This window comes from Salmo trutta, chromosome 9 (assembly GCF_901001165.1).
Source record: "Salmo trutta chromosome 9, fSalTru1.1, whole genome shotgun sequence".
Lineage (NCBI taxonomy): Eukaryota > Metazoa > Chordata > Actinopteri > Salmoniformes > Salmonidae > Salmo > Salmo trutta.
The window spans coordinates 30,903,802-30,930,044 of record NC_042965.1 but is presented as its reverse complement, the minus strand read 5'-3'; the positions used below and the strand labels follow the sequence as shown (position 1 = coordinate 30,930,044).

Genomic DNA, 26,243 nt, shown 5'->3' with positions numbered 1-26,243 from the left:
TGTACAATGTAACTTTTAAAAAAAATCATGTTTACTTGTAACACCCGCCCCTTTATGTTATATTACGTTATCCAATGAGCGAGTATACATGTGAGAATTGACCAATAGGGAGCGCGCATCACGGAGGTGTTCCGCTTTCCAAGAGCTTCTACTTCTGATTGAGAGCATTCAAGATGGCTCCCTCAGGTAAGACTATTCCAAAACCAAATTTGCGGTTAGTTGTTTATGAATGACTCGTTTTGCAATGGTATTGAATTGCCAATGATGAATTAGGCAGTTGCTTATGTTATTACGTAAATTAGAGTGAAACAAGCTTTTCGTTACATGATAGTATCAGACAGCAAAAGTAGCAACCTAACGCGCTAGATGGCTCATAGCTAGCTAGCTAATCCCTTTCCGCCTCACGAAAGCACTCACTCGAACGTGAAATAAACACCTGACAGGAATTAAGAAACTATTTATAACAGCCTCGTCGACGCGGTATTGTCATTCCATCAAAATAATATAAACGAATTGCAAGCCTCAGTGGTAGTTGTACTGAGAGAAACATGGCTTCCAAAATGTGGAAATGTCATATTGCTAAACAGTCAAATATCATTACTATATGCTAAGCTAGGATAGCTACGTAATTGCCTTGCCAACGACTTTAGCCATAAAGTAGCTTTACAAAGCCAACAAGGCTCCTACGGTACTTGACAGCAATAATGCAATTTCGCGTGCACATTAAATGTCTGGCTGTGAGTCAAAGTGCAGCGAGACATGCTGTAGTAATGAACGTTAACTAGCAATGTCTAGGCTACGTGAAGTTGCCTATGAAGTTAGCTAGCTGGTTAGTAAGTTTAACTAGTTAAAGTGTCAAAGTAGTAATCATCCATGATAAATCACATTTGTTCGAGCCATTGATAACCTACACCAACTCAGCTGTTTTGGTACAAGCAACCCTTTTTAGACAGTTTTTACTGTGAGCAGCTATTTTTTGGAGATGTAGAAATGAGGCCTCTTCTGTTTATTTACCAGTTCTTTACCTAGTTTACACAATGTGGTATCATCCTTGCTAGTTGCAACATACTTAGTCAATCTATGTTCATAATTATGGGCACATTTGTCTCACTCGTTTGATTGGATTCAAATGGATCGTAGCTAATTCGTAGCACTGTCTGTCTCAGGTTCCAGGTAAGGGCACACTCCCCCGGATCCCCAGTGCATGAAGTTCACCTGCGGTTGAAGCATCTCAGTGCTGCCTCCCCTGCTCCTCCAGCCTCTCATCATGTCCTCCAACTCCTCCTCTTGCTCCTCCTCTGGTGAGACCAGTCCAGAGGACGTGCCCCGAGGTGGGGGCACCATCCGCGTCTACCTCCCCAATAAACAGAGGACTGTGGTAAGACTTTCACAATAATCTTTTGGGCATTTGTATTACATGAAAAATTGAATTATTTTCAAGACGAATGATTCACGCCTGCATCAATGACTAACTCCTAGCAGACAGTTGGTGTTGTCCCAGCTGGTGCCTAAGGCCCAGTTCCAATCTATTTCTTATCACGTTTCTCAAACATGAGAAAACAAATGGTTTACCATAGAAATCCAAATAATTCACTGTGAATATGTAACTCACACAATTTCATAACTGTAAACAGAGTTGGTGCTGTATTTTATTATGTGAAAGTAGTTATCTTTCTCTGACACAACATGCCACTTCCCCCTACTTGAAATTGCTAAACTACACGAAACTCCCTACTGTTTGTGTCTGCAGGTGAATGTTCGCCCTGGCCAGACCGTTTATGACAGTCTGGATAAAGCCCTTAAAGTGAGGGGCCTGAGCCAGGACTGTTGCGCAGTGTTTCGACTCCTAGAGGGGTAAGTGTCTGTCCTAGCTCATTTTAATATCTTGTTTTGCACCATCTCCATTTTTAAGCATCTTTCTTGTCTCATCTGGCAAGGTGTGTGTACAGTTCAATAAGTAAAAGGTTCTAGCAGTGTCTGTTTACGAAATAATCGGTAAGTGGTTCATTGTTAATGCGTCTTAACCCTCTATGTACAACCCCAAGATACATTTCTTTCATGGTAATACAGTTTTCTGATTTAGATTTGTTTTTCTTAGATATCATTGGTCTTTTTTTAATCTGACACCCCCCCTCCCCCACAGTCGCAAGAGACTAACTGATTGGAACACTGACATCACCCCGCTGGTAGGAGAAGAGCTGCTTGTAGATGTGTTGGATGATGTCCCTCTTGCCATGCATAACTTTGTAAGTAGCTCTTGTAAATGTTTCACCTTTGCATTTGTGTATTGTAAGGCAACACTTATTTTTCCAGTAGTGGTTAACACCACCACCTTCTGAACTCACGTGCTTCTGACTGTGTGGGTTAGTATAGCAGACTTACCACTACTTTGTTACAACTCTCCTCACTTTCTCTTCAACTGAAATGTCTGAAAAATATACTTTCACATTATTTTTTATTGCAGGTACGGAAAACCTTCTTCAAGTTGGCCTATTGTGACTTCTGCCACAAGTTTCTGTTCAACGGCTTCAGATGTCAGACATGTGGCTACAAGTTTCACCAGCACTGCAGCAGCAAAGTTCCCACTGTGTGTGTGGACATGGACACTATGACAAAACGGTGAGTCTGTCGAGGACAGGGTTCTAAATTAGCATTTTTCATTGGTAGCGCTAGTTTTCCCACAACAAATCTAGGAGTGCCAGAAGAGATATCTTTTTATATTAGCTTTCTACGTTGTGTAAAAGCACTACCTAGTGAGATGCATTACATAGACAATTCTACCCTGTCTCTTTAAGCAAGTCAAGTTTGTGAGTGACGACATGCAAGAGAGCACTCATTCATTCATTGCTATGATCAGTGGTCTTCTAAAGAAGCTGTCCTTTTCCCTTTCTTTTTGTTCCCCCAAATGTTTTGATGTACTGGTAAAGTAACCAGGTTGTTAGCTAATGATGTAACCTGACTGAACAAGGTTTAAACAAATGCCCATGAGTGGTTTGGGAATGACTCGTGACATAGCTTTTAGGCCCTGTTCATAAACCACTGTGTCAGTTAGATGAAAATAACTACCAGCCACTCAGAGTTCTTACCAGTCAATACATTTATAACACAAGAAACAAACGTTTTGGATTTCCCCATATTTTTTTTTTTTTTTTTTTTTTTTTTTGTTTGTTTTTTTCTTCCCCTTCTGGTTTTCACTCCTAAAAATCTCACTTTTCATAGAAAACAACATTTGGATAACAATGATTAATAAACCTCATCAGCAGACCACAATAAAATATTTTGGCAGGTATAGTTGCCCTTTAATTTCAATTATGCACCTCAAGAGACTGGTGTTTGGCTGGCGGTGTTTCTGTACTGCATGCGGAATAGAGTTTGCAAAACAAAAGACCACCCGATTGATACAAATCATCATGATATATCATTCTGCCAGTTTTTGGGAAAGCCTTGAAAAATAACTGTTGCCTACACAGTGGTATACGCAGGCATTGCCATGCCGTGACTTCTTCAGAAAGTTGCAAGAAATACAAATCACTGAAGAAGCGGCCTTTAATATTCTTTACATGTAGGCTTTGGATTAAACAAATTCATCTCTGATTGCTTTTTCTCTAGTGGACTTGGAAACATCTGCACAGTGACACCTATCATTACAGCAATTATCTGGGTGTTTATTTTTATTACATCTTTTGTCTCACTGGTGCTCCTAAAATAATATGTAATGTCACACAGCGAAATATCTAGGAGCATATGCGATCCAAAGGGTTGTACTTTAGAGCCCTGGTCGAGGACATGGGGATGGAACGGGGATACTGTTCTAGATTGTATGAGTCAATAGTGTTGTAACTATCCAGTAAATTGTGATAACATTTACAAGGGTTGCGTCCTTGTGGGGCTATAGAGCATTGCATCCCTTTGGGCTAAACTGTTTAGGATAGATGGCTGTCCCCCTCTTTACGCTGCTGAATTTATCTCTTACATAGAGCACATACATGCTTAATACAAATTGAGGGTACATTATGTTTAGGGGTAATTTAGAGTGGGGGGGGAGAATGTGTGGGTTTCCCTCTGGGTAAAACCCTTTTGTTTCACATCCATGGGCTTACTAACACTAAAGATTTTTAAAAAATGGCAACGCTAGCTATTCTGTCTTGGCATTTGAAAGTCCCAAACTGTCCTTATTAAACGTCCCAGCTTTCTTGATATCCTAACAAGAAACCATGTTGATATAGCAATGATCCAAGAAACACACCTGCTCCAAAAAGACTCGCATAGAATAGAGAACCATTTGTACAGAAGGCTGCTTTTTCATTAGCCCCAAACAAAACTAAATGTGTAATCATAATAATACATAGGAAACTTAAAATTACAATTCTGGGTGAAGACCAAGAAGGCAGAATCAACATTTTGATTTTATTTATTTAACCAGGTAGGCTAGTTGAGAACAAGTTCTCATTTGCAACTGCGACCTGGCCAAGATAAAGCAAAGCAGTTCGACACATACAACACAGTTACACATGGAAAAAACAAACATACAGTAGAAAATTCTATATACAGCATGTGCAAATGAGGTAGGATAAGAGATGTAAGGCAATAAATAGACCATGGTGTCGACGTAATTACAATAAAGCAATTAAACACTGCAATGGTAAGATGTGCAGAAGATGAATGTGCAAGTAGAGATACTGGGGTGCAAAGGAGCAAGATAAATAAATACAGTATGGGGATGAGGTAGATTGGATGGGCTATTTACAGATGAGCTATGTGCAGTGATCTGTGAGCTGCTCTGACAGCTGGTGCTTAAAGCTAGTGAGGGAGGTAAGTCTCCAGCTTCAGAAATGTTTGCAGTTCGTTCCAGTCATTGGCAGCAGAGAACTGGAAGGAGAGGCGGGTGACCAGTGAGATATACCTGCTGTAGCGCGTGCTGTGGGTGCTGCTATGGTGACCAATGAGCTGAGATAAGGCGGGGCTTTACCTAGCAGAGACTTGTAGATGACCTGGAGCCAGTGGGTTTGGCGACGAGTATGAAGTGAGGGCCAGCCAACGAGATCGTACAGGTCGCAGTGGTGGGTAGTATATGGGGCTTTGGTGACAAAACGGATGGCACTGTGATGGACTGCATCCAATTTGTTGAGTAGTGTTGGAGGCTATTTTGTAAATGACATCGTCGAGGATCGGTAGGATGGTCAGTTTTACGAGGGTATGTTTGGCAGCATGAGTGAAGGCTGCTTTGTTGCGAAATAGGAAGCCGATTCTAGATTTAATTTTGGATTGGAGATGTTTAATGTGAGTCTGGAAGGAGAGTTTACAGTCTAACCAGACACCTAGAATATGTGGACAAATACAAATACCTAAGTCGGAACTGCCCAGAGTAGTGATGCTGGACGGGCTGGCATGTGCAGGCAGCGATCGGTTGAAGAGCATGCATTTAGTTTTACTTGCATTTAAGAGCAGTTGGAGGCCACGGAAGGAGAGTTGTATGGCATTGAAGCTCAACTGGAGGTTAGTTAAGTGTCCAACAAAGGGCCAGAGGTATACAAAATGGTGTCGTCTGCGTAGAGGTGGATCAGAGAATCACCAGCAGCGAGAGCAACATCATTGATGTATACAGAGAAGGGAGTCGGCCCGAGAATTGAACCCTGTGGCACCCCCATAGAGACTGCCAGAGGTCCGGACAACAAGCCCTCTGATTTGACATGCTGAACTCTACCGGAGAAGTAGTTGGTGAACCAAGCGAGGCAATCATTTGAGAAACCAAGGCTGTTGACTGCCAATAAGAATGTGGTGATTGACAGAGTCGAAAGCCTTAGCCAGGTAGATGAATACGGCTACACAGTAATGTCTCTTATTGATGGCGGTTATGAATATCGTTTAGGACCTTGAGCGTGGTTGAGTTGGACCCATGACCAGCTCTGAAACCAGATTGCATAGCGGAGAAGGTGCAGTGAGATTCGAAATGGTCGGTAATCTGTTAACTTGGCTTTCAAAGACCTTAGAAAGGCAGGGTAGAATAGATCTAGTTCTGTAGCAGTTTGGGTCTAGAGTGTCATCCCCCTTTGAAGAGGGGGATGACCGTGGCAGCTTTCCAATCTATGGGAATCTGACGATAAGAAAGAGGTTGAACAGGCGGGGGTTGCAATAATTTCGGCAGATAATCTGGACCCTCTCTTTCTAAAATTGTCTACCCCGGCTGATTTATAGGGGTCCAGATTTTGCAGCTCTTTCAGAACATCAGCTATCTGGATTTGGGTGAAGGAGAAGTGGGGGAGGTTTGGGCGAGTTGCTGTGGGGAGCGCAGGGCTGTTAGCCGGGGTAGGGGTAGCCAAATGGAAAGTATGGCCAGCTGTAGAAAAATGCTTATTGAAATTCTCAATTATTGTGGATTTATCGGTAGTGACAATGTTTCCTAGCCTCAGTGCAGTGGGCAGCTGGGAGGAGGTGCTCTTATTCTCCATGGACTTTACAGTGTCCCAGAACGTTTTGGAGTTTGTGCTACAGGATGCAAATTTATCTTTGAACAAGCTAGCCTTAGCTTTCCTAACTGCCTGTGTATATTGGTTCCTAACTTCCCTAAAAAGTTGCATATCACGGGGGCTATTCGATGCTAATGCAGAACGCCACAGGCTGTTTTTGTGCTGGTGAAGGGCAGACAGGTCTGGAGTGAACCAAGGGCTGTATCTATTCCTAGTTAAATGTTTCTTTTGAATGGAGCATGCTTATTTAAGATGGTGAGGAAGGCACTTTTATTGTATCAATCATGCAAATTGACTTTTTATTAATATGTACTCTTCAAATTCTTATGATCTTAAAAAATGTTGCATTCTCTGAACAGCATATTGTTAGAATTAACTGAATTCCATCTGGTTATTGGGACGGACATGAATGGTATTTTGGACATGTGGGACAAATCTAATAAGACCAACTACAATCCACATGCAACCAAGGCAAGGCTCTCCAGCATATACTCTGTTTACAACCTCATTGATGCCTGGTGAGCACATAATCCTAAAGCAAAAGAGCACACTTTCTACTTAAACATGCATAAATCATTCTCACATCGATTTCATACTATTATCTACATCTCTATTTTCTTTAATTAATCGATATGAGCTTGTCCGACCACCACGCTTACCACTGCCAACTTGAAATGTCAGAATCTCCTAAAAGAGCCACAAAATGGCATTAGAACATTTCATGACAAAAAAATCCTACATTCTGTGATCAATTTGAAATTGAACTAAATTCATAATGATCAATAAAAATTAAGTTGATTTTCCACCGGCTCCTATGAGATGCCGCTAAAGGTTTTATTAGAAATAATGCAACTAGCTTTGCATCTGGGTTGAATAAATCACAAAGAAGATAACATTTCCAAATCTGCTATCGATGTTAGAGCATTATCAACAAACACTATTTTCAGACCAGGTAGCTATTACTCTTTTGAAAATCAAGACAGAACTTAATTTATACTGAACAAAAATATACATGCTAAATGTGAAGTGTTGGTCCCATTCTACTAAGCTAAGATCTGGAATTGTTTTCAGGTGGTGATATCGTGGATCATTTAGCTATTTGATTTTGAATTTTAGGACCCCTTTAGGTATCCCCCACCCCAACAAAAATATATATTTGATAGAATATTGAATTTGGCCTTTACTACTGTAGCCCATAGAAATGCATTGAATAACACATTCGTAAATTTAAAAAAAAGACAGTCAAAAAGTAAATCATATGGAGTAAGGTTTTGAAGTGTCTGTCCTATATGTAGGAGATATAAGAAAGCTCAGAAAAAAAGAAACAAGTGGACACATTTAACCCCTTTTGTTGGGACAACTACCTCCATACTTCCATTAATTTGTATGGGTTACCTTCAGACGAGTCGCGTGACATTAGTGGGGGTTGTAAAGAAAAACAGAAAACACCATCATGTTCGAGAGTTTCATCTTTTCAAAGTTAGGCCAAACCACTACAGACATTTTCATGTGAAGACCGATTTTTATTTTTATTTTTTCTTCCTGGGATATCTGTTCATCTGACAAACAACGTTGTAGCTCTGCCACTTTCCACTGCAGATACGGAAGAGCGACATAAGGGCGGATGCAGTGGATAGAGACAGCCCATACAAAACTGTCCTTTTTAGTTTTCTTTTTTTTTTTAATGGAGACTTATTTATTGTGTTTATTGTTAAGATATTTTGCAGGTTTAATCCTTATCAAAATGAATATATTGTCACGGCTGAATTTCTGTAGTTCCGCCCCCACCCACCCGCCCTTCAAAAAGACAGAACGAAATAAAAAGTTGGTCAAACTAAAATAATCAAATCCCATAATGTTCTCCATGCATTTTGTTGTGCTTTTCACAATGTCACCAATATCACTTCATATTTGTTTTACTGTTAGCATTGTGTGACTGGAACAGCTCTTTACCCTCTGCTTACTCTCTGTGTGTGTACTGTACCTTATTTCCAGGTTCACACCTAATCCCTGCACAGATGAGTACCCTCAGATATCCATACTGTTGCCAGACAACTCCATATCCCAGAGCGACATAGCCTTAACCCCAGATTCTTCTGGGTAAGTGGATCTGAACCATAGTCACACGCGTCCCAAAGGACACCCTATTCCCTATATCAGGGATGGGCAAATTTGATGGGGGTGGGGGCCACAAAAAATCTGAACTCATGAGAGGCCGCAGTGATTCGTGGGTCTGCAATCCCATACCCACACATGCAGTCAGAGCCGGCCCTAGTCTTTTGGGGGCCCTAAGTGACATTTTGTTGCGGGGGGGGTCCCCCCCCACCTTACAAGCAAAACATGTTTTGCGGCCCCCCCCCCCCTCTTGACAGCGGATAATTCTTTTTAGAGTTAATTTCCTGCAATTCTACACGTTTTGCCAAGGGGCGAGTGAAGATTTAGACATTTTATAACACATTTCATGCATTTCTACTCATTTTGCCATAGGGTGGAAAGAAATGTTTGCAGTTTTGAATATGATGTCTGAGTGAGAGTGACTAACAAAATGAATGGGGGCCCCCTGGTAATTTCACCAGGGTTACTAAAAGTTTAGATGGCTGGTTAAATTAGTCTAAAAAATGTAGCTGGGCTAATTGAGTGACTGAAATGACAAGAGAGAAACTGATGATGCAATGCCAAATTTTGAAATTGTACTTTTTTTATTCTAAGTCACATTCTATACATTTTTGGTCTTAGGAAATTGATCTGCGGGCCATCCCATATGTCTCTGGTCAGAAGTAGTGCACTACCTATCCCATGGGGCTCTGGTCAGAAGTAGTGCACTATAAAGGGAATAGTGTGCCATTTAGGATGTAGTCACAGAAACCATATGGTATTGGTGCCCCCTCAAATGGATAACCATAACTCTTCAGAAATGAACCGAACCTGTTCTGTTGTGCCCCTTTGTGTCTTGTAGGCATGGACTTCTGTCCCCGACCTCTGCCTTCCTGTTCCCCCCGCCAGTTGGAGATGGACCATCCCTACAGAGGCATCGGTCTACCTCCACCCCCAATGTCCACATGGTCAGCACAGTGGGCCCTGCCGGAGTCAGCATCATAGAGGTGAGACAGTCACTCCTGTAACACAGGGTTTACAATGCAAATTCATTAGTCTATTTGTTACAGTGAACCATGGAAATGTGTCTTCTGCTTATTTCTCAACCCCTACAATAGCATACATCACACACACAGTGGACATCAATGTGAGTCGGTGAATGTTTCATTAATATGAGACCATGTGTTTCTCCTTTTTAGGAGGCGTTAAAAATACAAAACAATACAATGGGTGAGATTTCAAGTCTGATTTCTTTATCCTCACCCATTTCTTTGAGATTATTTTGCACTTGGACATTTGTCTCATAACCTGCTCATTTGAATACTGTTCTTTACAGGTCCTGAACCCTCATCCAAACCCTCCACCAGCCCACCCTCCCTGGACTCCCCTGGCAGGAGACCCCCTAAATCCCCCTCAGAGCACAAAGAGCGCAAGCCCTCCTCATCTGACGACAAAAAGAAAGTGGTAAGTAACGTTTAGATTTGCCGGCGCTACTAAAACCCTTCTATGGAATGAGGATCTCATCTGGGTGAAAAAAGGTTCTGGCATCAGTTGTTGCAGTCTTTTTGGGAGATGTCATCATTACCTTTTCTTGTTTTTAGAAAGTGGTATGTGTCTGAGACTGAACCCTTGGTGCTCCTTGTTAATTAGTGATGGGGATGTTGTTGAAAATGGTGTTAAGTAAAAGTGTGTTTCAGCACCGTGGCGGTTATAGAGACTCAAGTTACTACTGGGAGGTCCACTCTCGTGAAGTCACCATGCAAAAAAGGATAGGTGCAGGCTCCTTTGGGACTGTTTTCAAGGGAAAGTGGCACGGAGATGTGGCCATCAAGATCCTCAAAGTGACAGAACCAACACCTGAGCAGCTGCAGGCTTTTAAAAATGAAATGCAAGTCCTAAGGTGAGTACTGTACCTGCCCTCTTCTTACGTTGACAAATTAATTCATGTTTTTTTTTTGGAGGTCTTGAAATACGGCACATTACTTGACGGTACTGTATTGCAATTTACGTAGCTGTTTTTACTGAAACTGTCCTACCGTGAGTTAACATGAGTATTGTTGTTAGAACTGTGGAACATGCAGTTTGGGTGAGATATTGATAACAGTGTGTGTTGTGACTGATATTGGTGTGTCCCCCCCCTGCAGAAAGACACGCCACGTCAACATTCTGCTGTTTATGGGCTTTATGACTAAGCCTAACTTTGCCATCATCACACAGTGGTGTGAGGGCAGCAGCCTATACCGTCATCTGCACGTCTCCGAGACCAAGTTTGACACCATGCGCCGCATCGACGTTGCCAGGCAGACGGCACAGGGCATGGAGTAAGCTATTTCACTTTAAACACTGTTATTAAAGTGGCAATCCATTTTATATATTTTTTTAAAATTCATGATATACAGTTGAAGTCGGAAGTTTACATACACCTTAGCCAAATACATTTAAACTCAGTTTTTCACAATTCCTGACATTTAATCCTAGTAAATATTCCCTGTCGTAGGTCAGTTAGGATCGGCACTTTATTTTAAGAACGTTAAATGTCAGAATAATAGTAGAGAGAATTATTTATTTCAGTTTTATTTCTTTCATCACATTCCCAGTGGGTCAGAAGTTTACATACACTCAATAAGTATTTGGTAGCATTGCCTTTCAATTGTTTAACTTGGGTCAAATGTTTCGGGTAGCCTTCCACAAGCTCCCCACAATAAGTTAGGTGAATTTTGGCCCTTTACTCCTGACAGAGCTGGTGTAACTGAGTCAGGTTTGTAGGCCTCCTTGCTCGCACACACTTTTTCAGTTCTGCCCACAAATTTTCTACAGGCTTGAGGTCAGGGCTTTGTGATGGCCACTCCAATACCATGACTTTGTTGTCCTTAAGCCATTTTTCCACAACTTTAGAAGTATGCTTGGGGTCATTGTCCATTTGGAAGACCCGTTTGCGACCAAGCTTTAACTTCCTGACTGATGTCTTGAGATGTTGCTTCAATATATCCACCACATTTTCCTGCCTCATGATGCCATCTATTTTGTGAAGTGCACCAGTCCTTCCTGCAGCAAAGCACCCTCCCAACATGATGCTGCCACCCCCGTGCTTCACGGTTGGGATGGTGTTCTTCGGCTTGCAAGCCTCCCCCTTTTTCCTCCAAACATAACGATGGTCATTATGGCCAAACAGTTCTATTTTTGTTTCATCAGACCAGAGGACATTTCTCCAAGAAGTGCGATCTTTGTCCCCATGTGCAGTTGCAAACCGTAGTCTGGCTTTTTTATGGCGGTTTTGGAGCAGTGGCTTCTTCCTTGCTGAGCGGCCTTTCAGGTTATGCCGATATAGGACTCGTTTTACTGTGGCTATAGATACATTTGTACCTGTTTCCTCCAGCATCTTCACAAGGTCCTTTGCTGTTGTTCTGGGATAGATTTGCACTTTTCGCACCAAAGTACTTTCATCTCTAAGAGACAGAACGCGTCTCCATCCTGAGCGGTATGATGGCTATGTGGTCCCATGGTGTTTATACTTGCGTACTATTGTTTGTACAGATGAACGTGGTACCTTCAGGCATTTGGAAATTGCTCCCAAGGATGAACCAGACTTGTGGAGGTCTACACTTTTTTTTTCTGAGGTCTTGGCTGATTTTCTTTTGATTTTCCCATGATGTCAAGCAAAGAGGCACTGAGTTTGAAGGTAGGCCTTGAAATACATCCACAGATACACCTCCAATTGACTCAAATGATGTAAATTAGCCTATCAGAAGCTTCTATAGCCATGACATAATTTTCTAGAATTTTCCAAGCTGTTTAAAGGCACAGTCAACTTAGTGTATGTAAACTTCTGACCCGCTGGAATTGTGATAAAGTGAATAATAAGTGAAATAATCTGTCTAAACAATTGTTGGAAAGATTACTTGTGTGATGCACAAAGTAGATGTCCTAACCGACTTGCCAAAACTATAGTTTGTTAACAAGAAATTTGTGGAGTGGTTGAAAAACAAGTGTTAATGACTCCAACCAAAGTGTATGTAAACTTCAGATTTCAACTGTATAACTATTGATTCTTTTAGAATATAATTTATAAATGCCTCGTGAGCTTTGTTCAACTGTCTTTATCACAACACATGGTGCTTTTGAAAAGTATTAACATGCAGTATGTTCTTTTTTAGCTTATCTGCTTTTGTATTTGCTTTATGTATACATTTAGAAATAACAGGCCTTTTTTCTTTTTTCAGTTATCTTCATGCCAAGAATATAATTCATCGAGACCTGAAATCAAACAGTATCCTTTCTTGAGCTGGGCTTTTACTTCTGAAGTAGAATAAGATTAATTTACACTGAACAAAAATATAAATACAACATGTAAAGTGTTGGTCCCATGTTTCATGAGATGAAATAAGAGCACAGAAATGTTCCATATGCACAAATAGCTTATTTCTCTCAAATTTTGTGCATAAATTTGTTTACATCCCTGTTAGTGAGCATTTCTCCTTTGCCAAGATAATCCATCCACCTAACAGGTGTGGCATATCAAGAAGCTGATTAAACAGGTGCACCTTGTGCTGGGGACAATTAAAAGGACACTCTAAAATGTGCAGCTTTTGTCACACGTCACAATGACACAGATGTCTCATATTTTGAGGGAGCGTGCAATTGGCATGCTGACTGCAGGAATGTCCACCAGAGCTGTTGCCAGAGAATTTACTTTTAATTTCTCTACCACAAGCCGCTTCAAACATCGCTTTAGAGAATTTGGCGGTACGTACAACCGGCCTCACAACTGCAGACCATGTGTGGGCGAAAGGTTTGCTGGTGGGGTTAGGGTTACGAGCACAATTGCATTTTATCGATGGCAATTTGAATGCACAGAGATACCGTGACACGATCCTGACACCTATTGTCATGCCATTCATCCACCGCCATCACCTCATGTTTCAGCATGATAATGCACAGCCCCATGTCGCAAGAATCTGTATACAATTCCTGGAAGCTGAAAATGTCCCAGTTCTTCCATGGCATACTCGCCAGACATGTCACACGCTGAGCATGTTTGGGATGCTCTGGATCTTTGTGTGACAGCGTGTTACAGTTCATGCAAATATCCAGCAACTTTGCACAGCCATTGAAGAGGAATGGGACAACATTCCAAAGGCTGCAATCAACAGCCTGATCGACTCTATGCAAAGGAGATGTCGCATAAGTCAAATGGTGGTCACACCAGATACTGACTGGTTTTCTGATCCATGCCCCTACCTTTTTTTTTTAAGGTATCTGTGACCAACAGATGCATATCTGTATTCCCAGTCATGTGAAATCCATAGATTAGGGACTAATGAATTCATTTCATTTAACTGATTTCCTTATATGAACTGTAACTCAGTAAAATCTTTTAAATTGTTATATGTTGCGTTTTTATATTTTTAATCCGTGTAGATTATATGGATCGGGAGGACCTGATCTTAGATCAGCAGTCCTACTCTAAGACTCTATGAATACGGGCCATGAGTTTGGATCTGTGGTGTGCTTAACGCTGTCTCTGGTGAGGATCTGTCAGTTCTAGGCCTATGTGGTTGGCCAGAAGCCTAGTTAGAAGCCAATGATCAATGACCACAGAAGCATTTTTGAGCACCCTATTTATTTGTGTGTGTTGTCTGTGAGTTCAGTGCTGTGTTCACCACTAATATTAATATTTTTATAGTCTGTCAATATCTGTTCAGTTGGGAAATCTTTGCATCATGATTTTAGTGCTTATATTGCTTGGTGTGAGCCTTTTTTAAGCTTCAAACTGTGCCAGAGCATCTTTTCTTTTTAAAGGTGAAGTAGCCTTTAAAACACATTCTTTCTGGCAAATCAAACATTCATGGAGATTAATTAGAACAAATGTATCAACTTATCGTATTTGTCAAAATGTATCAAATGTTTGTCAGAGAAAGATGCCCACCACCAGTATCACTTGAGGCCAATGCTTGTGTCTGAATCTAGATCAGTTTTGTAGAATGCTATCAATTTCAAGTTTTTTTTTTCATTTTGAAGGTTGTGTTAAAATCACCAATGTGATTTGCTTTTCCAAATGTATATACCTACCTACCTGCTGCCATGTTCCTGAGCTCTGTTGTCAGACATCTTCCTCCATGAGGGCTGGACTGTGAAGATCGGGGACTTTGGGCTGGCCACAGTGAAGTCTCGATGGAGTGGCTCCGAGCAGGTAGAACAGCCTAGCGGTTCCATTCTGTGGATGGTAAGTTCCTTGCACTCCTGGGTTGTATTAATTTACAGCACAGTGTCTCATTGAACAAGTTCAGGTAGTCTGTTTCAGTCCTTTTTCTTCCATTTGGTGTCTAGGAATACAACCTAGATATCACTGGCTGATAGTGGGGGTAGCATCATTTCACATTAACTGTCAAACTACATTTAGTAATGTGAGTTTTCCTGGAGAGTTTAGAGGGGTTGTATTTTTCATGCGTGATTACTCTTTCAGTATAAAGACCGCAGTTGTAACATCTTAAACAGGGTGTCTGCGGGTCCTTAAAGTGTTTGTCTTAAATGAATTTAATTATCTGATTTAAAGGCCTTAAGTCTTACAATGTCTTCATTTCAGTTTTCAAAGGTCTTAAAAAATACAACGGCGATAACTACACAGTTTCTGTTATTGTGCAGCTGCTTAATTGTTGCCACCACGGTAACATTTTTATTTTTTACAAATAACTATTCTTGAGCACACTTTCAAGATGTTACAGAGCTTATCTGCATGTGCTCGTCTTGTGCAAGTCGGGCTGTTGCAGAGAGAAAGTGGTCTTTACAATTTAAGACAACAGTAACTAGAGCTGGGACGATTAACTGAAAACTAGACACCGACATTGCCCCCCTCTTACCGAAGCAATTTTGATTACGTCTATAATTTCGGTGATTAGGCTAAACATCGTTCCTGCAGATCTTTTGGGTTCTAAAAAAACAAATGTCAACAGTAATGTGCATTAACCAGGGTTCCTACAGTCATGAAAATCCTGGAAAAGTCATGACATTTTGAAATTGTTTTCCACGCCTGAAAAAGGTTTGGAAAATTATAACATCCTAGAAGTTTTGGAAAGGTCATGGAAATGAATTTAATATATTTAGTGTTACGAACTGGCTCAGAGTTCGCAACAAAAGGGAGACAACGTGGAGACAAGGAGTATCAAAATATATATTTATTAAATAAAGTAACTAAGTTATTAACAATGGTGTGTGTAATCAGTAATCAGTAGTGTAAGTGAGTGTTTTGCATACCTGAATGTAATAATGCAGGGTGTTGAAAGGTGCCAAAGCAAATAACCAAAAAGCCACAAAACTACACAACCAAAATCAATAAAGTGTCTGCGTGGAGAGAGTCTCTTAATGACTGTGGAAGAGGTGTCTTTATCCTGGGCCACACCCGAGCCCAGGTGTTTCCCATCTAGCTGACGACCCTTCCAACTCCGCCCACCGGCATCCTAATAAGGAACAAGAGCAAAGAGAGAAAATACAGCAGACAGAGTGGGAGGGTCGTCACATTAGGCACAGTTTAAAGATTGTCAGTCAAATAAAAAATCAACATATCCGCCAGGATCGGAATGACACTTCAGCTCGTTTGTTTGCTCGCATCACCTGCATGTGTGCAAGACGAGTGGGCTGTTGCTCAAGGAGTCAGTCAGACGTTGCAGCAGCAGGTAGGCCTAGCCTATAAAATATGATAGAGAACAGACAAGTAACCAATTCAAAACACGCGAGTGCGATGAGCCATGTAAAGCCCCTCCGGCCAAACCCTCCTCTAACCCGGTGTTAAGGGAATTATTTTATCCCAATTATTATTATTATAATAATTAACAATCAATAAGCCTTGACTAATTCCCAAGGTTTGTAAGACAATGGGTTAATAATTAGGCAAAGACTCAGCATCTGCAAAAAGTTTGTACAGTTTATTCAGAGAACATTCTGCCGAACATTCCACAAAGAATTTAATTTTATTCTCCCTCCCCGCTTACGCACATACCTCCACACAAACAGTAGATATCCTACGCACACCCATACACCCGAACAGTAGGTGAATAGTATCCCTCCCCGGACTTCCCACCACTGTTAATCACTATCCAGCGCTGCCTGTTCCTTTCCCCGGAGATTAGGGGAACCTTGAAGGCTACTCCCTGTTTCTTCACACACACGTCTACAGTTCCTTTAGGATCACTAATCACACACACACATTTCTCTCCCTTCCGGGTCTCTACTAGACCTTATGGGACTTCCGTTCAGTACTTTAATTATTCATTACCCATGCTACATAACTACTAATTGGTTACGTGACAGGGTCGGATTCTCTATTCATTTACCATTATTATATAATAATCTTATCACCCGGACGCTCTGCCCTATGGGACTCCCAATCACAGACAGTTGTGATACAGCCCAGGGTTGAACCCAGGTCTGTTGTGACGCCTCTAGCACTGCGATGCATTGCCTTAGACCGCTGCGCCACTCGGGAGGCCCTAAACAAGTATTTTTGACGAAACAAACGATTCACTTCACCATTTATATTAGTTGAGATTTGGTTCAATCACAACTAATCAAATCAAAATAATTTGTATCAGAGTAATTTTAGGAAAATACATTTGATGTAGCCTTTTCGATTATGTGGCTTCAAAACGTGTTTTGTTGATACTTCCAGTTGATTTGGTCATCCAATCTATGGGACAATGCAACTCAATAGATGCTAGTGAACCTGCAAAGTAAACACTTAAGGTAGCTAAGATTGACTAAACTGGAAAAGCTACATTTCCTGAGGAAAATGTTAGCTTGCTTCAGCTGAGTAAAAATATTTGTGTCCTACCATAGCCATTTGATCTTTGATTTTTATATATATATATATATATATATATATATATATATATATATATATATATATATATATATTGAATGAGCTAATTATTTCAAAAGGCATGAAATGTATTTGGTTGCAATGTTATACATCAAGGGTGGTCAACCATTCTCTGTGAGAGCTAATGGGTGTGCTTTTCCCATCCCCCTCTAATAAACCACATTTTAGAAATAAACTGCTCAACAGGACCTTGATAAAGTGGCTCTGGTGTGTTTGAGCAGGGCTTGCTCAAAAGCCTTCACACCCAGTACTCCAGACTGAGGGTTGACCATGTGTTTTATACAGTTTCCTAACAGGTATAATACTTTGGGGAGGGGGGTGTCTTGCACAACGGCAGGAGATGGTACATGGGATCAAAGAGCAGCCTCCCAGTGTCGATACCATATTATGCATACTTTTTCCTACTTACATCAAGTAATGTCTAATTGTTAGTCATGGAAATTTGGTTAGAAGTAATGGAAAAGCAATGTGTATGAATCTGGATTAACCTGCTTCCTGCAATAAGTCACTGCCCTGTCTCTATTTCGCTGCTTCTCCCTCTCCCCTTTGCACATGAAGTGAAGGGAGATATGCTTTCTGATAAGTGCAAGCATACTGACAGTTGGGCAACATTTTAAAAATATATTTGTGGGAAAGACTGTTTTTAAAACTGTCCTCTTAACAGTAAGAGTAGTCTCAGCTTTGTTAGTATAACAGTTAAGGTTGTTGCAATACTCTGAGGTATCGTGGCAAGGACACAAAACATGAAGGGAACTGAATTTCCTGAACTTCTGAATACAATGTTTATTTCTCTCGTGTGCAGTTTGAGGAAAGTTGCTAACTAGTGCAATTGCTAACTAGCATTGGCGCAATGACTAGAAGTCTATGGGTATCTACTCTATGGGCATCTAAGCTTGAAACTTCCATCATTGAAGTCGTTTGGTGATGTAGGGGTGTTGGGAACGTTTCAAACCAATCAGAGTATCAAAGCCAATGACGAATTTTCAAACTGCCGCTTTACCCATGTGTTCCGGCTCTGGCCCAACCCATCGGTTCCTGGACCAGTCAAACGGCCCGAATGTGTTCGCATTCGGTGAAGAGTCAGGAATGTACTCCAATCCAGACTCATTGCAGAGAAGAAACTGGGTAGCCAGGCAAATGGAAAAAGTCTTAAATTAATCTTCATGGAACCTGCAGATAAAATCAAATGTTTGTGCTTGAGTTAGCTGTCCAACGATATGTGTGCGTTTTGTGTTTTTAGGCTCCTGAGGTGATCCGGATGCAGGACACCAACCCTTATACGTTTCAGTCAGACGTGTATGGCTACGGGGTGGTTCTGTTTGAGCTGATGTCAGGGACTCTGCCTTATTCCCAGATCAACAACAGAGACCAGGTGAAACGATTATAATGGCAGCAGCAAGCAGAGTTACGAGAACAAATAATTACAATGAAATTGTTAAAATTTTACAAAAAAACATAAATATAAAATGAGACTACCGAGAGGAGGATAGGAACGGTTTACCTCTTAATACAGATCTGAAGGGTGCAGCTAACATGTATGCTATTTAAGATCATTCACATTCAAACGTCTCGTAGATAAGAACTGATACTGTTGTATATTCTATTCCCAACCAGAGACATACATTTTAACAACCCTTCTTCCCTCTCAGATACTCTTTATGGTTGGGCGCGGCTACTTGTCTCCAGACCTCAGTTTGCTGTCCAGTAGCTCACCCAAATCAATGAAGAGGCTCATCATTGACTGCCTGAAGTTCAAACGTGATGAGAGGCCCCTCTTTCCACAGGTGAGAGAGAGCACTGCCAAAGCATTTAATCAGTCAACAACAGGGCTTTTCCTCTTTACATACTGTTCTCATTGTTTTGTTTTATCCATCTCCGCCTCCTTGGTTCTTGCTGTTTATGGTTTGAATGTGAGTACCTTTCCAATTCTACAATGTTTACTTTGTTTCTCCTCAGATCATGTTAGGCATTGAGCAGGTCCAGGACCTGTTACCAAAAATCGAGCGGAGTGCCTCGGAGCCCTCCCTCCACAGGGCTGTGCATGCTGAGGAACTGAACCCACTCCTGTTCAACACCACTCGGCTGATGCCCATTTGAACCCTGACCTGCCAGGCTCCCAGTCCCAGAAGCCATCTGTCTGTCCCTGTGTCTGAGAGCGAGAGAGAAGAAAAGAGACCATCACTGATGCAACCGATGGCTGCATTATTCCCATAAGAGAGAGTGCACTGACAGCTGCCCATCCCAATACCCCAGAGGCTACGTACCAAATGGCACCCTATTCCCTACATGGTGCACTACTTTTTACCCGATCCCTATGGGACACTATAAGACTGCCATTTGGGACACAACCCAGCGTTCCCCTTCCTCTGGCACTGGTTGGGGCTCCTCCCACAGACACCACCACCAACACATATAACCCCTCGACACGCAGACAACCCCCTGAGCCCTCAGTCTCTCCCTACTCCACTTCAAAACACACCGCTCCCCTCCCTTTCCCCTGCTCACAGGCCTACACAAACTGGAACTGCAGAACACACGCTAGCCTGGCCATGTCAGACCCCCTACATTCCTATACTGTACATGCGTGGCTATGGATTTCTCAAGGCTGCTTTTGGGGGGAAGGGACAATACTTTTTTTTGTTGAATCATTTTGAAGTCAGCGTTCTGAGATTAAGTGCAAGCGATGGAAGAGAAGTGCTTGCAGAGAAGTGAATTTCACTTGGTTTTATGACCATATTTTAAGTTATTGGTCCTTCTGGTCCCATAACGGTTTTGGTAAATTAGTGTCATCAATGCATTGTTAGAATATGAAGATGAATAAGTTGTATTGCTGCTATACAACATGGATCGATATGCCACTGTCTAAGACCAGCAGTTTTGAAGCCGTGAACTGCAGTGTCATATGGGTACCTCAACATTTTGAAATGCACAGAAGGGTCGTATTCATTAGTGCACACCATGACATAATGCTTTGCCATCGGAAATAAAAAAAACAAGTGGTTCTTATTGGATAAGTTTAGGTAGTCCCTCCATTTTTCAGTCTGTTTTCTTACGTTTGGTGCCTAATGAATACGACCCAGACATGTTCAAACCTGTGCATTTTTTCCATTGAATACATGTAGGTTAGTTCAGCCCAGAGAGCTTCTGTGTGACCATGAAACCTGTAGTCTTAACAGATGAGTGAAGAGTATTCTCAATGCTTTACATGCTTACAGTCTGCTTGACTCTCCAATGCACCATGGGGCAGCACTTGTCCTAGCTTTGACTAATCTGGTTAAAACAAGCTGCCTTACTTGTACAGTTTTCTTGCTCATTGTAGTGAAAAGTAGTCTCTTCCGTGGATGTTTTTGGTTTAGTTTAAAATGTGCTAGTCATTATCAATCATGTGACCTCTAGTTTGACGTCTGATTCCTACTTTCAATATAATTTTGTCTTTTTTTTGGAACAGTTATTAAAAACAAATACAAGCCATATTTTTGAGTAGCTTAAACACTTTGGAAAATAGTTGCTGTTAAATCAATCATTTCTCCTGTTCCTCCTTCGTATTGCTGTTAATTGCAGGCTGCTACTTCAATTGAGCATTGTAACTAGTGAAAGGTGGTTGCTTACTTGGTTTGCATTAGCAGTGATTTAGCCTATTAGTTTCCAGCTTCTTTCAGTGAAAGTGCATTGATTGTTGTTTTGAGAGGCTTTTTCAATTGATGCTAAGTAGATGGCTCCATGGTGCAATGGGGTGGGGACGGCAGTTATTTGGCTGAATACTGGTTACAAAAAGAGGCAGATTTGAATCATCGGTGACCTTTTAAAAAAAACATTTATTTTAACTAACCGTAACTGTGATCTTAACCCATAAGGGGTCTGTTGTTTTTGGTGTTATGTATGCTCGCAATGGACAGTACAGGGGTGTGATTTCTTGATACTGTATTTGACATGATCAATTTAAACAAGTGCAGATTCTATCATGGGTCGATGGTTACTCAACAAACATAACTGACAGCTTTTATAAAAAGCAGATGATATACAGGTTTTTAACCTAGATTCTTTAGAGGGGCTGGGCACCCTATTTTGTTTCCTCATTCCAATGAGGTTGGTGGTTATGATTGGGTTGTATGAATAGGTTTGGATGAATAGGTTTGGCTTGGGGATTTTGGTAGAAAAGGGTTGGAAAAGATTTCTCATCTTATTTATTGATATTGTCATTACATAAAGCAGTGTGATGGATCTGCGGTCATGGACCTTTGTGGATTAAATATTTACTGAGTGATAAGAGATCACTCTTTACAGCATTTAAATCATGGATGGTTTGGGTTCTCTAACTTAACGATATGTCCTTTTTAGTCATGGTACTGTCTCAAACTATTCTAATTGAGTTTCAGATTTCTGATGCGCTGTGTCATGCAGGTGTATTTATTTGGCTTTTGATTACAACATTTTCTTGTGCAACTGTTACTTGGCCGCAGTGAGTAATTTACTGGGGTGGAATAATGTCGTATACACCCACTATACTGCATATACAGTGTCCTCTTGGGCCACTGGGCAACATTATGTCATACCCAGAAATCCCTGTTGGCATATTCCCGGAATGAGCAGGAAATCCGGAATCAACTAACTAGGAATTCTGGAAAACTCAAACTTTTGGAAAGTTAGCAGAATTTTGCAACCCTACCCTCCTCTGATTAGACCAGTAAACATGGAATGTGTCATTAAAATGGCATGTACTGTTATTATTGTGATACGCAGCAAAAGAAAGAAAAAACCATGGAACACATTTTTTAAGGCGTTGTACATCAAACCATTACTTTGTCTTATGATGTGTAGGTCATAAGTAATTGAATAGCCCAAAGGCTGAATGAAACATATTTTTCCAAATGAAATCCCTTTTTATAGACTTTATTTCTTATTGTCCTGTGTGTTTAGAGATGTCCATAATGCAGGAATAGTCTAGCATCTTACGTTTGGTGCATTGCTTTACCATAATGTAAGTCAGTCGGTTTCTGCTTAATTAATTAGTAAACATGTTTGTCACTCAGAGGGACTCTGTGGCGAGCTCTGCTTTTTTTTTTTTTTTTATGACTTCCCCATTAGTTTATTCTGTTGTATGTTTGCAGAAAGGAGGACAAAAGTGCCACATTTACTGGAATTTTGTACAAACTAAATAAAGAAATTGGCCTCCCCTAAAATGGACTGTACTAAAGGCATGACGTCACATTGAAGATGCCACTTACTGTGCTTCAGACACATGGTAATTACAGGGGCACATGGCAGAGAAACCGGACTGTCATATTTGACCAGAAAATATAATTAACGAACTCAGTAGTTTTGCATATCTCTAGGTGAATTGAAATAATTGTGTATAGTTTCTGAGGTATCAGGGGTGTTCAGTTTGCAATAAATGGTATATTCTGCTGTGTACAGTAAAACATTTTAAATTACAAAATTGTACTTGTTTCTATTTTTTGTGACGGTTTCAAAAAAGAACAATTATTTTAAAATTAAGGAAATCTTAGGTTTTTTTGTCTTAAAATATTGATGCAGGATTTTATTCTTTAAATAAAACTGTGGAATACTTATGGAATGCTTAAATGTCTGTTTTTATTATTTACTTAAGGCCCAGTGCTTGTCGAACATCTCATTCCAAAATTACAGGCATTAATATGGAGTTGGTCCCCCTTTGCTGCTACAACACCCTCCACTCTTTTGGGAAGGCTTTCCACTAGATGTTGGAACATTGCTGCGGGGACTTACTTCCATTCAGCCAAGAGCATTAATGAGGTTGGGCGATTAGGCCTGGCTCTGTTGGCGTTCCAATTCATCCCAAAGGTGTTCAATGGGTTTGAGGTCAGGGCTCTGTGCAGGCCAGTCAAGTTCTTTTCCACACCAATCTCAACAAACCTTTTCTGTATGGACCTTGCTTTGTGCACAGGGGCAATGTCAAGCTTAAACAAGAAAAGGCCTTCCCAAACTGTTTGGCATAAAGTTGGAAGCACAGAATCGTGTAGAGTGGCATTGTAAACTGTAGCATTAAGATTTCTCAAAGGGGCCTAGCCAGAACCATGAAAAACAGTCCCAGACCATTTTTCCTTCTCCACCAAACTTTACAGTTGGCACTAAGCTTTGGGGCAGGTGGTGTTCACCTGGCATTTGCCAAACCTAGATTTGTCCATTGGACTGACAGATGGTGAAGTGTGATTCATCACTCCAGAGAAAGCGTTTCCACTGCTCCAGAGTCCAATGGCGGCGAGCTTTACACCACTCCAGCTGACGCTTCGCAGTGCGCATGATGAGCTTAGGCTTGTGTCTGGCTGCTAGGCCATGGAAACCCATTTCATGAAGCTCCTGACTAACATTTATTGTGCTGATGTTGCTTCCAGAGACAGTTTGGAACTCGAAATCAGTGTTTACACCCATTCTGTGCGCTTGTGTGGCTTACCGCTTTGCGGCCGTAGTTGCTCTTAAATGTTTCCACTCCACAATAACAGCACTTACAGTAGACCGAGGCAGCTCTAGTAGGGCAGAAATTTGACGAACTGACTTGTTGGAAGGGTGGCATCCTATGACAGTGCCACGTTGAAAGTCACTGAACTCTTCAGTAAGGCCATTCTACTGCCAATGTTTGGCTAAACATGTTTGCATGGCTGTGTGGTTGATTTTATACCTGTCAGCAATGGATGTGGCTGAAATAGCCAAATCCACAAATTGTAAGGGGTGTCAACATTTCTATAAACAGTGTATTCAGACCCTTTCACTTTTTCCAAATTTTGTTATGTTACAGCCTTATTCTAAAATTGATTAAATATGTTTTTCCTCGTCAATCTACACACTATCCCATAATGACAAAGCAAAAACAGGTTGTTAGAATGTTTGCAATTATTATTTTTTTTTTTAAACAGACCGTAAACAAGTATTCAGACCTGTTGCTATGAGACTCAAAATTGAGCTCAGGTGCATCCTGTTTCCATTGATCATCCTTGAGATGTTTCGACAAGTTGATTGGAGTCCACCTATGGTAAATTGAATTGATTGGACATGATTTGGAAAGGCACACACCTGTCTATATAAGGTCCCACAGTTGACTGCATGTCAGAGCAAAAAAAAAAAAAAAAGTAAGCCATGAGGTAGGAGTTGTATGTAGAGCGCCGTGATAGAATTGTGTCGAGGCACAGGTCTGGGGAAGGGTACCAAAACATTTCTGCAGCATTGAAGATCCCCCAAGAAAACAGTGGCCTCCATCATTCTTAAATGGAAGAAGTTTGGAACCACCAAGACTCTTCCTAGAGCTGGCCGCCTGGCCAAACTGAGAAATCAAGGGAGAAGGATCTAGGTCAGGGAGGTGACCAAGAACCCAATGGTTACTCTGACAGAGTTCCAGAGAAGGACAACCATCTCTTCAGCACTTCACCAATCAGGCTTTTATGGTAGACTGGCCAGACGGAAGCCACTCCTTTGTAAAACGCACATGACAGCCCGCTTGGAGTTTGCCAAAAGTCACCTAAAGGATTCTCCGACCATAAGAAACAAGGTTCTTTGTTCTGATGAAACCAAGATTGAACTCTTTGGCCTGAATTGCAAGCATCACGTCTGGAGGACACCTGGCACCATCCTTATGGTGAAGCATGTTGAAGGTTCACCTTCCAACAGGACAACGACTCTAAGTACACAGCAAAGACAATGCAGGAGTGGCTTCGGGACAAGTCTCTGAATGTCCTTGAGTGGCCCAGCCAGAGCCTGCTCCCCATCTAACCTGACAGAGCTTGAGAGGATCTGCAGAGAAGAATGGGAAAAACTCCCCAAATACAGGTGTGCCAAGATTGTAGCGTCATACCCAAGACTCGAGGCGGTAATTTTATGCCAAAGGTGCTTGAACTAAGTACTGAGTAAAGGGTCTGAATACCTATGTAAATGGTTTATTTTAGTTTTGAATTTTGTTCATTTTATCGTTATAGAATAAGTCTGTGGAAATAGTCAAGGGGTCTGAATACTTTCTGAATATAGTGTATTTCCACAATGGGGTTGGAATAATATTATGAAAATTATGATACTGCCCTTTTAGTGTTAGCACTGTTTGAAAGATCTGCCTGATATTTCCGCCTGTTGGTGGGATGGAGTTTTATGCCTGCCTGTTGACTGGTCTCTTAATTAATTACATTAGTTAATAAACCAATTAGAAAGAGTTCCTAACCTCTCTGCCAATAACAGGAAGTTTTCTTTTTTTTTCCAAAATTCTTGATTGAGATATTGCTATGTGCTAAGAAGCTTTTGTTTTGTTTTTTTATGAAAAAAATATCACAGTAAGGTACTTTGTTACACAGAAATGATTTGATATTGAGATAAAAACATCTGCATTGGACCTTTAATGCATAGGCTACCTTCAAGTTTATTTGCAAATGTACCTGCAAGATGTTGCTTATGGTTCTCTCACCTCAAGTTAAATATATCCCACCCCAGGATTGAGAAAAAATGTAAAGCGTTGGTCCCATGTTAATGTGATGAAATAAAAAAAATCCCTGAAATTTTCCATACGAACAAAAGCTTATTTTGCTAAAATGTGCCCAAATTTGTTTACTTAAATACTTAGTTTTTTTTAAATACTGTTAGTGAGTATTTGTCCTTTGCCACCTGACAGGTGTGGCATATCAAGAAGCTGATTAAACAGCACGATCATTACACAGGTGCACCTTGTGCTCAGGACAATAAAAGGCCACTTTGAAATGTGCAGTTTTGTCACACAACACAATGCCACAGATGTCTCAAGTTTTGAGGGAGCATGCAACTGGCATGTTGACTGCAGGAATGTCCACCAGAGCTGTTGC

General features: G+C 41.0%; 1 protein-coding gene across 2 annotated transcripts; it reads left to right on the top strand.

Moving 5' to 3' along the window:
- Positions 1-100: 100 nt before the first annotated feature.
- LOC115200393 (serine/threonine-protein kinase A-Raf) lies at positions 101-23,001 on the top strand. 2 transcript variants are annotated; one of them, XM_029763431.1, is made up of 16 exons: positions 102-186; positions 1,167-1,378; positions 1,751-1,854; positions 2,144-2,246; positions 2,465-2,619; positions 8,463-8,567; positions 9,424-9,568; positions 9,761-9,791; positions 9,898-10,025; positions 10,259-10,461; positions 10,706-10,882; positions 12,782-12,828; positions 14,666-14,784; positions 18,674-18,805; positions 19,083-19,217; positions 19,390-23,001. In XM_029763431.1, exons 2-16 carry the CDS (start codon positions 1,268-1,270, stop codon positions 19,528-19,530), a joined length of 1,836 nt encoding a protein of 611 aa, XP_029619291.1. In that variant the 5' UTR covers positions 102-186; positions 1,167-1,267; the 3' UTR covers positions 19,531-23,001. The 2 variants fall into 2 exon arrangements, with proteins under 2 accessions (XP_029619292.1, XP_029619291.1); XM_029763432.1 differs by lacking the exon at positions 8,463-8,567 and having other exon boundaries at positions 101-186.
- The last annotated feature ends 3,242 nt before the right edge of the window (positions 23,002-26,243 follow it).

Excerpts from the sequence above, each read along its gene's own strand:
- LOC115200393 (XM_029763431.1), top strand. The coding sequence starts at position 1,268 with ATGTCCTCCAACTCCTCCTCTTGCTCCTCCTCTGGTGAGACCAGTCCA. Across the intron at positions 10,883-12,781 it reads CAGACGGCACAGGGCATGGA|TTATCTTCATGCCAAGAATA; the intron begins GTAAGCTATTTC and ends TTCTTTTTTCAG. Across the intron at positions 19,218-19,389 it reads AGAGGCCCCTCTTTCCACAG|ATCATGTTAGGCATTGAGCA; the intron begins GTGAGAGAGAGC and ends GTTTCTCCTCAG.